Below are 15,955 nucleotides of genomic sequence, written 5' to 3'. Positions count from 1 at the left end.
AAAGAGAGGAAAGTTAAAATCTACTAACAATTATTGGCGGGAACGAATGTATTACAAAAAATAGACGTATATTTATTTTGGCTAAGACATCTTTTTCATTTTTTTCTTAAACTTTCGCTGTATGTGTAGGCATGGAGGAGGAGGAGGAGGAGGAGGAGGAGGAGGAGGAGGAGGAGGAGGAGGAGGAGGAGGAGGAAAGAAGTAAGAAAACAAGAAATCGTAAACAAAAAAAGATGAAATATAAAAAAGAGAAGCGTATAGTGGTACATATTGTAGTAAAAAATATAACTCCGCTAAGACTGTTTTGTTTACATTACACGGGCGGGAAAATTCAAAGTCAACGGGGCTACAAACCTAAAAGCAAGCTACAAAGTACGAGCCTAAAATAATTACAAAAATAATAAAAAAAGCAATGAAAAAACGAGAGAAAATAACATCAAATTGAGCGTTTGTATGATTAATGGATTGCTTTAAGGTATCACAGCGAAGGTTAATTAGTAATGAGTTACTTTGAACATAGAGGGCTTGAAAAATTAACACGGGTTCATAATACTGGGAGCAGCCATGTTGGTATTACTATTTCAAGGGGCTACGGGGGTATAAAATATATATGAGGAGGTTAAAATGGCGTTTTCTATTCTATTATTGCTATTATTTATCGTGAGCGTATAAAAAAAAAGCTTGAAAATAGACACGGGTTTATATTACTGTTTGTTGCAAGGGAGTGCAGGGGTGAGACTATAAATGTAAGGAGGTTTAAATGGCCTTTCTAAGTCTATTATTGCTACACTTTCTGGAATATAAACAGTTATTTTGATCCTAAGCAAATATATATTTTTTAATGGAAGACTATGTTGTTTTTTATTCATTTTTTGTTATTTTTCTTATATTTTTTTCTTCCCGTCACGTCAAATGGAAGACAATTTTATTTGCCTTTTTTCTTTATTTTCTGTCAAATATTTTCTTATGTTCTTTTCCTCTGGCGTTCTCTATTTCCGGTTTTGTTGTTCATCAGTGTTTTCTGAGAGGCATTTATTCTAATTAGGTTTCTCTTGGTTTCTAGAGGCGGTTGATAAGGTTTTCAAAGGAGTTAGCTATTAATGTTTTCTATCAGAGGGTTTTACTTCTTTCACAACGACGTTCAACTGTTTTTTTTATGGAATATTAGTAATACTGTTCTCTAATTTCGTTTTTGTTGTGTTCATACCGGTCAGAAGACATTTAATATCGTGTTCTAAAGGTTTCCAGTACTAGTTCTTTTTAATGTATTGGTATCTGTTGTTCTCTATGCGATTTATAAAGGTTTCCGTAAAGGCACTTAAGTGTTTTCAGAAATCATTCATGTTTTCTAGTAAAGTTCTCTACATTCCGGGATTTACTGGTTTCTACTGATATTTTTCTAGTTTGCTTGGGCTGTTAACGTGTTTTCTAAGGGTAATTAATGTTATCTAGATACGGTTTCTAGTAATTTATTCTCTACTGAGGTTTCAGTTTTCTCGTGACGGCATTTGAGTGATTTCTAGGATTATGTTTTCAAAGAGGGTTTCCATTTTTTACTGTCCATTGTGGTTTCTGTTTGCGTGACGGTATTTAAAGTATTGCGGGGCTGTTCCTATTAATGTTCTCTATTGCGGTATCTACTGTTCTCTACGGACGGTCTCTAACGCTAATGGCACTTGAGCTCCTTGGTATCACACGAGGAAGACGCGGCAGTCTCGCCCTTCACTCTCCCAACGACTCTCACTCTTAGCGGGAAGAATACTTGGCTCCATCCATTCACCAGTGAGTGTGTGTGTGTGTGTGTGTGTGTGTGTGTGTGTGTGTGTGTGTGTGTGTGTGTGTGTGTGTGTGTGTGTTACGAACGAATTTGTTTGCTATGACTATTGTTACCGTTATGTATAGCAGTGGTAGTGATAGTGGTAGTGGTGGTAGTAGTAGTAGTGGTTAAGTGGCTCGCTATGCACTGCTTACCGTACAAAAAATAACACGATAACTACTCTATTATTAGTACAGTCTTATATACACCCACGTATAAAATTGCTCGTATTAAATACAAAACAGTACCGCGCTAATACACCTTCAACCAATATACAGGACGAGTCTGCCTACTCTAACAGCGGCGGCGGGGAAGTTGGGGGAGGGCAGGACGGCGTATAAAGTACTCGTACATTTGAACCTTGGCCATGGGGAGGTGCCCTGGGACGGGACTGGGAACTGTGGTCGGGGATGGGGGGGATGGGATTAAGAGGCGGGGGCGTGGTGCAGCAGCCCCTAAATGCTGGGAGCTGGACGCGCGCGGCGCTCAGGGGTAATTTATCCAGAAGCGCCAGCGGGGCGGGGCGGGTCGGGGCCACTACTCTGGGGGCTGCAGGGTGGGCGGGGGAGAATCGGGGCCTGGGGGCGAGGCCTGCGGGCGCGCCGGGGTGGAGATGATGAGGGTCTGGCTGAGGCCGCCCTCGTTCACGATGTAGCGGCCGCCGTCCACCGTGATCTGAGTTAGGGACTTCTGCGGCAGCGCGGTCCTGTCAGCCAGCAGCAGTGCGTGAGCCAGGCCACTGCCGCCGCCGTTCTCGCCGGCGTCCAGCAGGATGGTGTCACCGCCCACCTCCACAGTGTCGATAGTCACTGTCTCACCCGCTCCACTCTCCACCACACCGCCGCCACCCTCCGTGCTAACCACCACGGCGCCATTCTCCCGCACCGTCACTAGCGCTGCCTCGCGCCGCGGCGCCACCAGCTTCGGCGGTGAAGCTGTGCGTGGGCGTGGTTTGGGCGGCACGGGCGGTGGCAGGGACCCACTGCCGCTACTCACGTCCAGGCTGCTCACTCTGGGCGCCACAGTCACCGTTACGCCATCGCCCGCAGCGCCGCCCTCCAGCTCACTGTCACTGCTGAGGCTGCTGCGGCTGCTGCTGCAACTGCTGCTCTGCACGGTGCGTGGCGCGCCGCCCACCTGCCGCAGCTGCACACTGAAGCTGCTCACCTTGCGCTCCTCGCTGGCAGCGCCACCCTGCACCACCACCACGTCTTCTTCGAGTGTGGCAGTGGTCGGCGCTTCTCTGATGGTGGCGTCACCATCCAGCAGGGTGATGGTAGTGCCGCCAGAGGGCACGGGCGTGGTTGGCAGGGCGGGAGGCTCCTCGCGCTCTTCGCTACCGCCGCTGTGGTGCAGTGTGATGCTACTGCGGGAGGTCTCTGAGGCTGTCACCCACTGCGAGGACACGTCCGTCACGGAGGTGGAGCCGCTGATCTCTATGTGTGACACGGACTCCCCCTCGTGGTAGTAGCCGCCGTCAGCCTCCCCCATCAGGCCCGTCACCCGGGGGGACACAGCCTCTGCCAGGCTAGACTCGCTGTCTCGACGGAACAGCAGCGCCTGCTCCAGAGTGCCCCACTGCTCGGCACGCCGCAGGCCAGCACCGCCGCCCTCGCGCAGCCCCGCGGGGCCCTGCTCCTCCTCTATGGACGTGGCCGAGGAGTCTGGCAGCGTGAGGCGGTGTGAGTGGTGCAGCGCGGGCTGGTGTGGCGCTGTGCGCGTCAGATCCAGAGATACGGCGCGCTCCAGCACTACACTGACAGGGTCCGGCTCGGCCTGTAGGCGGGACAGGTCGCCAAGCGAAGCCGCCTTACGTTTCAGCTCCTCAGAGTCTGTGGGGCGCTTGGGTGTGGAGGCTGTCAGGCCTCCTCCACGCACCACTTCACGCTCCCCCTCGCTGTCTGAGGCCAGCGAGGCCGCGTCAGGCAGGGCAGGCTGCGCCACTTTCCTCTCTCTCACTGTGCGCTCCATCACTTCCACCACCTCCACCACCTCCACGCGCTCCGCACGCTCCAGCTCGCTCTCATCTGGCGGCGCTGAGCTCTTGAGCTGCACAGATCTCACCACCACGCTGGTGGATCCCGCGGCGCCCCCATCAGGGCCTGGAGGTTTGGGTGCTCGCCGCTTGTAGGGGACGGTGTCTCCTTCCACGGAGGACAACCTGGGCAGCACCACGTCCACGCGTCGGGCAGTGGCCTCCACGCTCTCCACCACCTCCACCTCCATGAACTGCTGCTGCTGCTCCTGCTGCTCACCCACCGTCACCTCCGTCACGCCCATGGTCACCTGGCGTCCTCGACCTCGCCCACGCTTCCTTTTCTTACCCTCAGGCAGGTTCTCGTCGTCCTCATCCGAACTGGAGGAGGAACTAGAGGAGGAGGAAGAGGAGGCTGAGGATGAGCCGGCCTTTTCAGGCCGCTTCCTGCGGTGGTCCTTGGCAGCTGCGGCGGCGAGGGCCATGGCGTTCTCCTCAGAGGTGTTAAGGGCGTCCTCGTCCTCCTTCTTAGCTTTCTTGTCCTTGTCCTTCTTCTTCTTAGGGTTCTTCTTGGGCCTTTTGGTCTCGGTGGGCTCTGCCAGCTGGCCGTCTGGCGCCTCGCGCACTGCCTCGTCTTCGCTGGAGTGGCTGTCGTGACGCATGCGGCTGATCTCGGTCTGGATCTTGCCCTTCAGGTTCTTGAATCCCTTGAAGCCCAGCTTGAGGCCCTTGCTCTTGGGCTCCTTGGTCTTGTCCTCGCCACCCCGAGTGTCGTGCTCCACGCGGTCCTCCGCCTCGTGGCTCTCGGAGTCTGACGTGTTGCGCCCGCTGCGGCTGCGGAAGGCGAACCCACGTCCCTTTTGCTGCTGCTGCTGCTGCTGTTGCTGTTTGAGGTGGGCGCGGGCTGCCGCGTCCTCTGCCTCGCCTGCCTCGGAGTCACTCTTCATGTCATACTTGGCTTCGGTCTTGCCAAAGCCTCGCAGGCCAAAGTTGAGGCTAGACTTGGTCTTCACCTTCACCTCCTCCTCCCCCTCTACTTCGCGCCGCGGCAAGTCAGCCTCGGCCTCACCGCCATCCATGTCATAACTCTTGCTCTTGCCTTTGAAGCCGAAGCTGAGGCTTGGCTTCAGCTTCTGCTTTGCGTGGGCCACCTCAGCATGCGGCAGCGGGGCTGTGTCCACGCGGCCATGTTGCTGCTCCGCACTGTCCTCCGAGTCTGAGCTGCGGCTGCCTCTACCCTTGAAGCCAAAGCTGAGGCCACCCTTCACCTTGGGCCGCGCACGCTCGTCTTCGCCCTCGCGCTCAGCGGACGCCTCTGACGCTCTCTCTGAGTGGTGCTCCTCCTCCGTGTCTGAGGAGCGCGAGAAGCCTCGGAAGCCAAAACTCATTTTGCCGCGGCCCTTCTTTTTGTCGTCCCGCGCCGAGCTGCGGTCTGGGTCAGGCTCCAGGGACGTGGGTTCGCGGGACTCCTCCTCGCTGTCTGAGGACTTGCGAAACCCAAAGCCTAGACCGAACTTGTGCCGCACCTTTGTCTTCTCCTCTTCGTCCTCTTCCTTGGCCTTGGCCTTACCGCGACCCTTCTCCGTCTCCACCTCCACTGCGGCGGTGGGGATGGCAGGAGCTGCCGCCTTCACCCTCACGGCTCCCTCTGTCAAAGAGGCGTTCACGCTCTTAGCGGTGGCCTCAAGGGAATGTCTGGTGGCGGGCGTGGGCGCCTCTACCGCTACCTCCACGGTCTGCCTGGTGGCGGCCTCGGCCTCCACCTCCGTCAGGCTGGTGTCGCGGGAGTCGAGGCCAATATGCTTCTTGAAGCCCTTGAAGCCAAATGCCATGCCGAAGCCCGGGGACAGTCTGGCACTCTCCGTTTCCACGCCAGAACGCGGGGCGGCGCCCTCTGCCTCCAGCACGCCACGCTCCAGGTCCACCTCGGGCAGGTCAATCTTAGCCTTCTTGAGGTCAATGTCAGCCTCGGGCAGGTCACACTCCACATCCATGTCCTGTGCCTCCAGGCTGAGGTCAGGCGAGGCAGCCTGTGCTGCATGTCCTAGGCTGAGGCGAGGCGCCTTCATCCGCACCTCCCCCACACCGCCCTTGGCCTCCGGGGAGAACACCCGCAGTGCCAGAGAGGGCACGGCCACGCCCGGGGTCTGCACCTTGGGGACAGGTGCCTCCATGGTGATACCACCGCCACCAGCCTCATCCTCACTCTCTTGACCTCGCTCTGCTTCGCCGCCAACTCTCCCTTTCAGGCTCAGACTGGGCCCCTTGAAGCCCAAGCCAAAGGACTTCTTGGACTTGTTGGGGCTTCTTTCCCCGTCAGAGTGTTTATAGTGGGGTTGCACGGCGCCCACACTGAGGGCAGAGCTATGGACGGCCAGAGCGGCCTCCTCCCTCACCGCCACGCCCTCGACTCTCTTGGCCTCACCAGAGGCCCCCAGGCTCATGGAGGGCAAACTGACTTCAGGGGCCTTCATGCCAAAACTGAAGCCCTTCTTAGCTTCTCTGTCCTTAGCTTCATCCGTTTCGTTCCCAGCTTCCTTCAGATTGACAGTGGGGCCCGAGATACCCCAAGTGAAGACCTTCTTTGCGCCCTTCTCGTCAGTCTGAAGCTCAGGTCCTCGTGCCCGCAGACTGAGATGAGGGGCGTGAGCTTCAGGGGTCTCCACAGTCACACCAGCCCTACCCTCACCAAGCTTCATGTCGCTCTCTTTTAGCTTCACACTCGGTACAGTGACGTCAGGGCCTTTGAAGCCAAAACTGAAACCTTGTTTACCCTTTTCCTCCTTTTTAGCTTCATCCTTCTTCTTCTCCTCTTCCTCCCCCTTCCCTTCATTACCCTTCAAGCTGAGGCTGGGCATGCTGAGGTCAGGCCCTTTGAAACCCAGACTGAAGCCTTTTTTACTCTTGTCCTTAATGTGTTCTTCTTTCTCTTCCTCCTCCTCCTTCTCTTCCTCTTTACCACCCTCTGCTTTGCCCTTCAGACTAACGCTAGGCAGGCTGACGTCAGGCCCTTTGAAGCCAAAACTGAACCCTCCCTTTTTACTCTTTTCCTTCTCATCTTCATTATCTGATTCTTCTTCTTTTTCTCTATCAGCCTTTGCCTTACCCTTCAGATTCACGCTGGGCAGACTGACGTCAGGCCCTTTGAAGCCTAAACTGAAGCTTTTCTTGCTACTCTTCTCCTTGTCATTATCATCATCCTCTGATTCTTCCTGTTCTTCCTTTTTATCACCCTTTGCCTTGCCCTTCAGACTCACACTGGGCAGGCTGACGTCAGGCCCTTTGAAGCCAAAGCTGAAGCCCCTCTTACTTTTCTTCTCCTTACTGGCTTCATCATCTGACTCTTCCTCTTCCTCTTTATCTCCCTTTGCCTTTCCTTTCAGACTCATGCTGGGCAGGCTGACGTCAGGTCCCTTGAAGCCCAAACTGAAGCCCTTTCTACTCTTTTTCTTATCATCATCATCATCATCATCGTCCTCTTCCTCCTCCTCCTCCCCTTTCTCGCCCTTTGCTTTGCCTTTCAAACTCACGCTCGGCAGGCTGACATCTGGCCCTTTGAAGCCCAAACTGAAGCCCTTTCTACCCTTCTTATCATCATCATCGTCCCCTTCCTCCACCTCCTCCTCCACCTCTTTATCTACTTTTGTACTCGCTTTCAAACTCATGCTGGGCAGGCTGACATCAGGCCCTTTGAAGCCAAAACTGAAGCCTTTTCTATTCTTCTTTTTATCATCATCATCGTCCTCTTCTTCATCTTCCTCTTTATCTCCCTTAGTCTTTCCCTTCACACTCATGCTGGGTAGGCTAACGTCTGGCCCTTTGAAGCCCAAACTGAAGCCCTTTCTACTCTTTTTCTTATCATCATCATCATCATCATCGTCGTCGTCCTCTTCTTCCTCTTTACCTCCCTTCGCCTTACCTTTGAGACTCACGCTGGGTAGGCTGACGTCTGGCCCTTTGAAGCCCAAACTGAAGCCTTTCTTGCTCTTCTTGTCCTTGTCATTATCCTCCTCCTCCTCTGATTCTTCCTCTTCCTTCTCGCCCTTTGCCTTGCCCTTTATGCTCATGCTGGGCAGACTGACGTCAGGTCCCTTGAAGCCAAAACTGAAGCCTTTTCTATTCTTCTTTTTATCATCATCATCGTCCTCTTCCTCTTCCTCTTTATCTCCTTAGTCTTTCCCTTGAGACTCATGCTGGGCAGACTGACGTCAGGCCCTTTGAAGCCCAAACTGAAGCCTCCCTTTTTACTCTTTTCCTTCTCGTCTTCAATGTCTGATTCCTCCTCTTCCCTCTCCTTATCTTCTTTTGCCTTGCCCTTGAGACTCACGCTGGGCAGGCTGACGTCAGGCCCTTTGAAGCCAAAACTGAAGCCTTTCTTGCCACTCTTCTTGTCCTTGTCAGCTTCATCTTCCGACTCTTCCCTTTCCTCCCCTTCGCCCTTCCTGCCTTTGACACTCATGCTGGGCAGGCTGACGTCTGGCCCCTTGAAGCCAAAACCGAACCCTCCCTTTTTACTCTTGTCCTTCTCAGCTTCACTGGACTCAAGACCTACAGTGGGAAGTCTCGCATTAGGAGGGTCAAATGAAGCCTCGAGCTTGCCAGATTGAAGTCTGACGTCAGGGGCTTCAATTCCTAGAGACATATTTTTCTCTGGGAGATTGGCTTCACTTATGCGACTTTCAAGACTGCCATGTGAAGCCAACCGAACTTCAGGACTCGGGATCTTGGCTTCAGCTTCACTGCCCTTGGCGGTGAAGCTTGGGAGAGACATGTCAGGGCCTCTGAGACCGAGTTTGAAGCTTTTGTCCTTCCCGTCCTTCTCTTCATCTGAAACTTCCCCGTCTGGTTTCTTTTGTTTGCCTGACAGACTGAAGCTTGGCATGTTAATATCTGGTGTTGTGATGCCAAAACTGAAGCCACCCTTCTTATCCTTCTCCTTTTCCTTCCTCTTCTCTTCCTCATCCTCTTCTTCCTTCTCCCTTTTCAAACTCAGATTTGGTAAGCTGATGTCTGGTCCTTTGAAGCCCAGATTAAAGCTCCTTATACTGTCATCTTCCTTCTTGGATTCATCTGATTTTTTATCCTCCTTGTCCTCCTCCTCTTTGTCCCCGCCGCCACTTCCTTTGAGGCTGAAGCTTGGCAGGCTGAAATCTGGGCCTTTAATGCCAAAATTGAAGCCCTTTCTTGTTTTTTCTTTCTCTTCTTCATCTTCCACCTGTTTCTTATCTTCATCAGCACCTCCTCCTTCCTCTCCTTTCAGACTCACGCTGGGCAGGCTGACATCTGGCCCTTTGAAGCCAAAGCTGAAGCCCTTCTTACTTTTCTTCTCCTTACTGGCTTCATCATCTGACTCTTCCTCTTCCTCTTTATCTCCCTTCGCCTTTCCCTTCAGACTCATGCTGGGCAGGCTGACTTCAGGTCCCTTGAAGCCCAAACTGAAGCCCTTTCTACTCTTTTTCTTATCATCATCATCATCATCATCGTCGTCGTCCTCTTCTTCCTCTTTACCTCCCTTCGCCTTACCTTTGAGACTCACGCTGGGTAGGCTGACGTCTGGCCCTTTGAAGCCCAAACTGAAGCCTTTCTTGCTCTTCTTGTCCGTGTCATTATCCTCCTCCTCCTCTGATTCTTCCTCTTCCTTCTCGCCCTTTGCCTTGCCCTTTATGCTCATGCTGGGCAGACTGACGTCAGGTCCCTTGAAGCCAAAACTGAAGCCTTTTCTATTCTTCTTTTTATCATCATCATCGTCCTCTTCCTCTTCCTCTTTATCTCCCTTAGTCTTTCCCTTGAGACTCATGCTGGGCAGACTGACGTCAGGCCCTTTGAAGCCCAAACTGAAGCCTCCCTTTTTACTCTTTTCCTTCTCGTCTTCAATGTCTGATTCCTCCTCTTCCCTCTCCTTATCTTCTTTTGCCTTGCCCTTGAGACTCACACTGGGCAGGCTGACGTCAGGCCCTTTGAAGCCAAAACTGAAGCCTTTCTTGCCACTCTTCTTGTCCTTGTCAGCTTCATCTTCCGACTCTTCCCTTTCCTCCCCTTCGCCCTTCCTGCCTTTGACACTCATGCTGGGCAGGCTGACGTCTGGCCCCTTGAAGCCAAAACTGAAGCCTCCCTTTTTACTCTTGTCTTTTAGCTTCAAATCCGCGCTTTCCTCAGTGTCCGGGAGGTTGACTGAAGTCTGGAGACCAGCAGAAGGAAGAGTGACGCTTGGCTTCACTCCCTCCACTTCTCTCTGAAGCTTGCCCGCCTCTCCCTTCAGGCCTAAGCTGGGTAGGCCCACTTCACGGCAGGTGACGTCAATCTTGGGCTCCTTGAGTTTCATATCAGGGCCCTTCAGGTCAAACTCTGGGGTTTTGAGGTCCACATTAGGGTCAATTTCAACCTCAGGGGTGTCTAATGTCATTTTAGGTCCTTTCAGGTCAAGTGTGGGTGCCTTCAGGTCCACGCCCACGCTTCCTGACTGCTGGCCCTCCAGGGTGACCCTCTGCGTGGCAAGGTGCCCTAGGTCCATAGCAGCACCTCCCTCACTATTCAGGGACACGCCAGGGACACTCACTTCAGGGCCTTTCAGTGACACATCCATGCGCTTCTTGCTGCCCTTCCTCTTGTCGTCCTCCTCCGAGCTGTCCCCTTGTGTGCCACCGTCACTGCGTCCCCGCAGCCCCATGCCGCCCAGGCTGAAGTCAGGCGCCTTGAAGCCAAAGCTGAAGCCCTTTTTACTCTTCTTGCTCTTCTTCTTCCCGCCGTCTTCCTCGTCCGTGGCGCCGTCCTTGTCTTCCTCTCCCTCACCGTCCTCACCCTTCAGCTTCACGTCCAGGGCGGGCAGCTTCACCTCGGGCCCCTGCAGGCTGAGGTCCACGCCTTGGACGTGGCCGTGTCCCTGGCTCTCCCTCGTCTTGGCCTCGCCCTCATGCTTCTTGTTCTCCTCGCCACGCTCCTTGAAGCCGAAGCCAGGAAGCTTGATGTCCGGGCCCTTGAAACCCAGTCCGAAGCCCTTGTGGCCCTTGTCGCCGTCAGGAGCGTCCAAGTCAGCCTCTACCTCGGCCCGCAGGTCACCAGACGGGGTCGCCAGCTCAGCACCGACCCGCGTCGCGCCCTCCTCCTGGCCGCTCTTGGCCTTGTCTTTGCCCCACCCCAGCTCTGGCAGGGTCAGGTCAGGCTTCTTAAATTTAAGACTGAAACCTCCCTTGTCTGCGTCCTCGGTCTCCGCCGTCGCGGCGCCCTCGGGAGCCTGCAGGCCCAGGCTCAGCCCCTGGGGCGCCTCAACCTCCATCTCGGGGCCCTCGAGGCTCAGCGATCCCGTGTGTTTAGACTTGACCTTCTCCTCGTCCGAGGCCCCCGTGTCGTGGTCTGGGCCCTGCAGGCCGAAGGAAAAGCCCAGTCCCCCCACTCGCCCGTGTCCGTCAGGCTGGTCCTCGGCAGACTCGGAGTCTGAGCCTCGCCCCCGCGTGCGTCCTTCAAGTCCCAGGCTCAGCCCCAGGGACCCCTTGGCCTCCTGCTTCTCATCGTCTGTCTTGGGCTCGTGGCTAAACTTGCCGCCGCCGCCACCGCTACCCTGTAGGTTGAGGTTACCGCCTGCCCGCACCTGCGGCAGCTTGATGCCAAATTTGGCGCCGGGCGGCCTCTTGCCCTCCACCTCCAGGCTCTCGGCGGCACTCGTGCCTTCCTTCTCAATGTTGAGCTGCGGCGCTGAGACTCGTGGCGCCTCCACCTCAGCCGCCACGCCGCCGACGCCGCCAGCCTCCACGTCCACACCGCCGCTGTCGCGCCCCGTCAGGTCCGGCAGCACCTTGATGCCGAACTTGAGCCGCGACTCTGACTTGTCAGCGGCGAGGTCCGCGCCTTCCCTCGTGGCGTGGGCGTGAGAGGGCGCCGCTCCCGGTACGTCGATGGCACGCTCTGAGTGTCGCTCTGGAGCCTCGCGCTGCACGGCAGCGGTGGTGCGCGGCGCCGCGGTGGGGCGGGGAGGCCCCAGGGACAGGCCACCCACAAGATCAGGGCGAGACACGTCTAACCCTTGGGGCGAGGCGCCCGACACCCGCGCAGCGCGCACACGGGACATGTCCGCCTTGCCGATCTGCAAGAGACACACACAGGGTCACCCTCTCCAACATTCATCCACCACCCCCATCCCTCTCCCTATACTGTGATCAACACTGCCCCCCAAACTGCTATGGACATCCCTCCCTCACCACTGCTGTGGTCACCCCTCCGCCATCCCTGCTGTGGTCACCCGTCTCCAACCCCTGTTATGGTTACCCCACCCCCTCCTATAGTCACCTACCCTCCCCTTTCTATCTATGGTCAGCCACCCCCCCCCCTCAGCGTGCCCACCTTGGCCAAGTCGTCGATGCTCTGGCTGCGGTAGAAGGGATGCACGGGGCGGCCCGCCGAGGCAGCAGGCGGACGTCGAGCAGCGGTGCCCGGCGCAGCCTTCTCCAGCAGCAGCAGCACCGGGTAGGGCGAGGCGTAGCTCAGGATGGTGAGGGCGTCCTCGTGCACCATGTGTTCCGTGCTCACCGCCAGGCCCAACACGCGGTCACCTGCACCACGAGCACCGTTAGCACCGCACGCACAAACACATACACACACACACACACACACACACACACACATCACGTCCTGGATGGTGTGTCCCATACTAGCAATGACCCGTCCTCTCCCTGAAGATGTCCCCTGCCACTCCTTCCTCATTCACACACACACACACACACACACACACACACACACACACACACACACGCACATTCCTGGCACTTCCCACACTTCTGCACTCTCACCCCTCTCACTCCCTATACTCATACTCATACTCACACACACACACACACACACACACACACACACACACACCACATCTTGACAACCACAACCGCCCCCTAGACACTTCCCTCCCCCGTGCCGTTGCCCCGCGCCTTGCCTCACCTGGAGCGATGGCGCCGCCCTCGGAGGCTGGCCCGCGGTGCAGCACGTCCTTCACAAACACACCGTCCCGCATGTTGCCGTAGATGTTGAAACCAAGCCCCGTGAAGTCCCTCCCGCGCAGAGGAACCGCCACCACCGACGCCTCCTGCAGCGACGCCCGAGGGGAGGTTGTACAGTAAACGCAAGCACACACGCAACCACAAGCACACACACACACACACACTTTTTAACGTTTTCTTTGCATTTTTATGGTTATTATCACTTTTACCAATACTATCACTACTACTACTACTACTACTACTACTACTACTACTACTACTACTACTACTACTACTACTACTACTACCATATTACTACTACTACAGCTAAGTACAGTGACCTCCTCCACCTCCTCCTCCTCCATCACATCGTAGAGACATAAAGGGAGGAAGAAGGTAAAGGGAGAGGGAGAGGAGGAGGGGGAGGGAGAGGAATGGGAGGGAGAGGAGGGGGGAGAGGGAGTGGCCTAAGCAGCGTGCCGACACGTATGCTAAGTGAGAGGGGAAGGGAGAAGGAGAGAGGGAGAAGGAGAGGGAGAGGGAGAGGGAGAAATAGAGAGGGAAGGAGGGAATCAAGGAGAGACATAATGATGCTAGAGAGAGAGAGAGAGAGAGAGAGAGAGAGAGAGAGAGAGAGAGAGAGAGAGAGAGAGAGAGAGAGAGAGAGAGAGAGAGAGAATAATATATATGTAAATAAGCTTCTGTAATAGTAGTAGTAGTAGTAGTAGTAGTAGTAATAATAATAATAATAATAATAATAATAATAATAATAATAATAATAATAATAATAATAATAACCAGAAGAAAACAAAAGACATTACCTTCACACACACTCATTCACCTTTAACTCTCTCTCTCTCTCTCTCTCTCTCTCTCTCTCTCTCTCTCTCTCTCTCCGCCAGCTGGGAGTCATCTCTGGTGCGTTTGGGCGAGGCGTTTCTCCCCCCTGAGGTTCTGACGGCGTGGACCAGCTGAGGGAGTGGGGTCAGGTCAGATTAGGTTAGGTGAGATGAGGTCAGGTAAGGTCAGGATAGGTTAGGTTTGGATAGGTAAAGGTATATTAGGACAATTAATTCGTAAACACCGGTAAAGAAAACACATCTGGATTATTCTCTCTCTCTCTCTCTCTCTCTCTCTCTCTCTCTCTCTCTCTCTCTCTCTCGCGTAACCATACAAGTGGTCTACATACTTCAAAACACTTCAGCAAACACAAACACTAATAAATACACACCCACACATATAAATTAACCTGATCAAAACAAGGAAAAAAGAAGACAAAATGAAGACATACATACACACACAGTACCATACAAAGACCAAAGACCATACCTTGAAAAACATACACACATACACACATACATACATACACACTTCACCTAACATTATATACTTGACCTGGTGTGACGTGACCTCGTTGTGACCTAGAGACATGACCAGTGTGACCTCGCGTGACCTGACTTACCTTCTCCAGTGTGGTCATAGATTTGTCGCTGATTCCCTCCCCGCCCCCTCCCGAGGCCCCGCGGTGGCCGTCCGTGGTCCCTGCAGGAGAGATGGCTGGTTAGGGATACAAAGGAAGAAACAATGAAGAAAAAGGAATACAAAGGAAGAAAAAATGAAAAGAAATACATAGAAGGAAAAAATGAAAAAGATTACAAAGGAAGAAAAATGGAAAAAAGGAATACAAAGGAACAAAAATGAATACAAAAGAAGATCAAAGAAATACAAAGGAAAAACAAATAGCACCATGTCAACTAGCAATTTCTATAATGTTTATGACCTACTCTGTTTGATCTACGCTAAGAGGAAAGGATAGTAAAGACGAAGGCTCCTCCCCACCTTCCGCTACCTTCCGATCTAAACTGGCAGGAAATAAGGATAAAAACACGCAATATGGAAAACTTCTGCGGAAATTTTGATGAGGACCGAGAAAAAGTAGACGCTCTTGCTATACTGAAGGTGGCGGGAAGGAGGAGGAGGAGGAGGAGGAGGAGGGAGAGAGAAAGAAACAGGAGGATTTGGAAGATGACAATAGTAGTAGTAGTAGTAGTAGTAGTAGTAGTAGTAGTAGTAGTAGTAGTAGTAGTAGTAGTAGTAGTAGTAGTGCCTGCTGTTGTTATTGTTGTTGTTCAAAAGAAAACATTTACAACACAAAACATAAATTAAATAGAAAAAATACATATAAAATCTCATAACAGTAGTAGTAGTAGTGGTAGTAGTAGTAGTAGTAGTATCACTGACACACAAACACACACATGCAACAGTGAACACATGTGAAAGGTAAAGTAAAGTAAGGTAAGGTTAGGCACTGTAAGGTTAGGGTAGGTTAGGTTAGGTTAAGTCAGGTCAAGACAGGTCAGGTTAGGTCAGGTGAGGCGAAGTACAGTAAGGCTGGATTGGATAAGATTAGATAAGGTAAAGAGTAAGGGAAGGTCAAATGGAGTAAGACAATACGTTAGGTTAGGTCAGATTGGATAGGGAAGGATAGGTTCGATAAAAAAAAATAAAAAACTCATTAGGTTAGGTTAAGTGAAGCAAGGTAAGGCATACAGGAAACACACCTGAAACACACATACACACACACACACACCCGGTAGCTCAGTGGTTAAAGCGCTGGCTTCACAAGCCAGAGGACCGGGGTTCGATTCCCCGGCCGGGTGGAGATATTTGGGTGTGTCTCCTTTGACGTGTAGGTGGTGTTCAGTGTTCACCTAGCAGTGAGTAGGTACGGGATGTAAATTGAGTTGTGACTTTGTTGTCCCGGTGTGTGGTGTGTGCCTGGTCTCAGGCCTATCCGAAGATCGGAAATAATGAGCTCTGAGCTCCTTCCGTAGGGTAACGTCTGGCTGTCTCGTCAGAGACTGCAGCAGATCAAACAGTGAAACACACACACACACACACACAGTCACACACCACTACGCACATACACCCTCCCACCCACCAACACCTACTTAGTAATGCCCTGACACGCCTCCTCCCTCTCCTCCTCCTCCTCCTCCTCCTCTCTCAATGCCTCCTCACGTCTACACTGATGGTACGATTTCCTCCATGAGAGAGAGAGAGAGAGAGAGAGAGAGAGAGATTTTGATTCCATATTACAAACTTTCTTTCTGCACTTAACAAAATGAAGAGGAGGAGGAGGAGGAGGAGGAGGAGGAGTATATAAAAAATACAGGTGTCTATGTGGTTTTAACTTCAGACCTA

At 53.1% G+C, this 15,955-nt stretch overlaps 1 protein-coding gene across 1 annotated transcript in view; it reads right to left on the bottom strand.

Moving 5' to 3' along the window:
* Positions 1–547: 547 nt before the first annotated feature.
* LOC123511478 (neuroblast differentiation-associated protein AHNAK-like) overlaps positions 548–15,955 on the bottom strand; it is a 30,650-nt gene continuing 15,242 nt past the window's right edge. Inside the window, 6 exon segments of the mRNA XM_045267415.1 lie at positions 548–7,962; positions 7,965–11,868; positions 12,126–12,334; positions 12,714–12,858; positions 13,648–13,722; positions 14,214–14,293. Coding sequence (XP_045123350.1) covers positions 2,354–7,962; positions 7,965–11,868; positions 12,126–12,334; positions 12,714–12,858; positions 13,648–13,722; positions 14,214–14,293 — 10,022 coding nt within the window. The 3' untranslated portion in view covers positions 548–2,353.

Source organism: Portunus trituberculatus, chromosome 4 (genome assembly GCF_017591435.1).
Source record: "Portunus trituberculatus isolate SZX2019 chromosome 4, ASM1759143v1, whole genome shotgun sequence".
Lineage (NCBI taxonomy): Eukaryota > Metazoa > Arthropoda > Malacostraca > Decapoda > Portunidae > Portunus > Portunus trituberculatus.
Note: the sequence above shows the minus strand (reverse complement) of the source record. Positions and strands in the feature narration are given on the sequence as shown.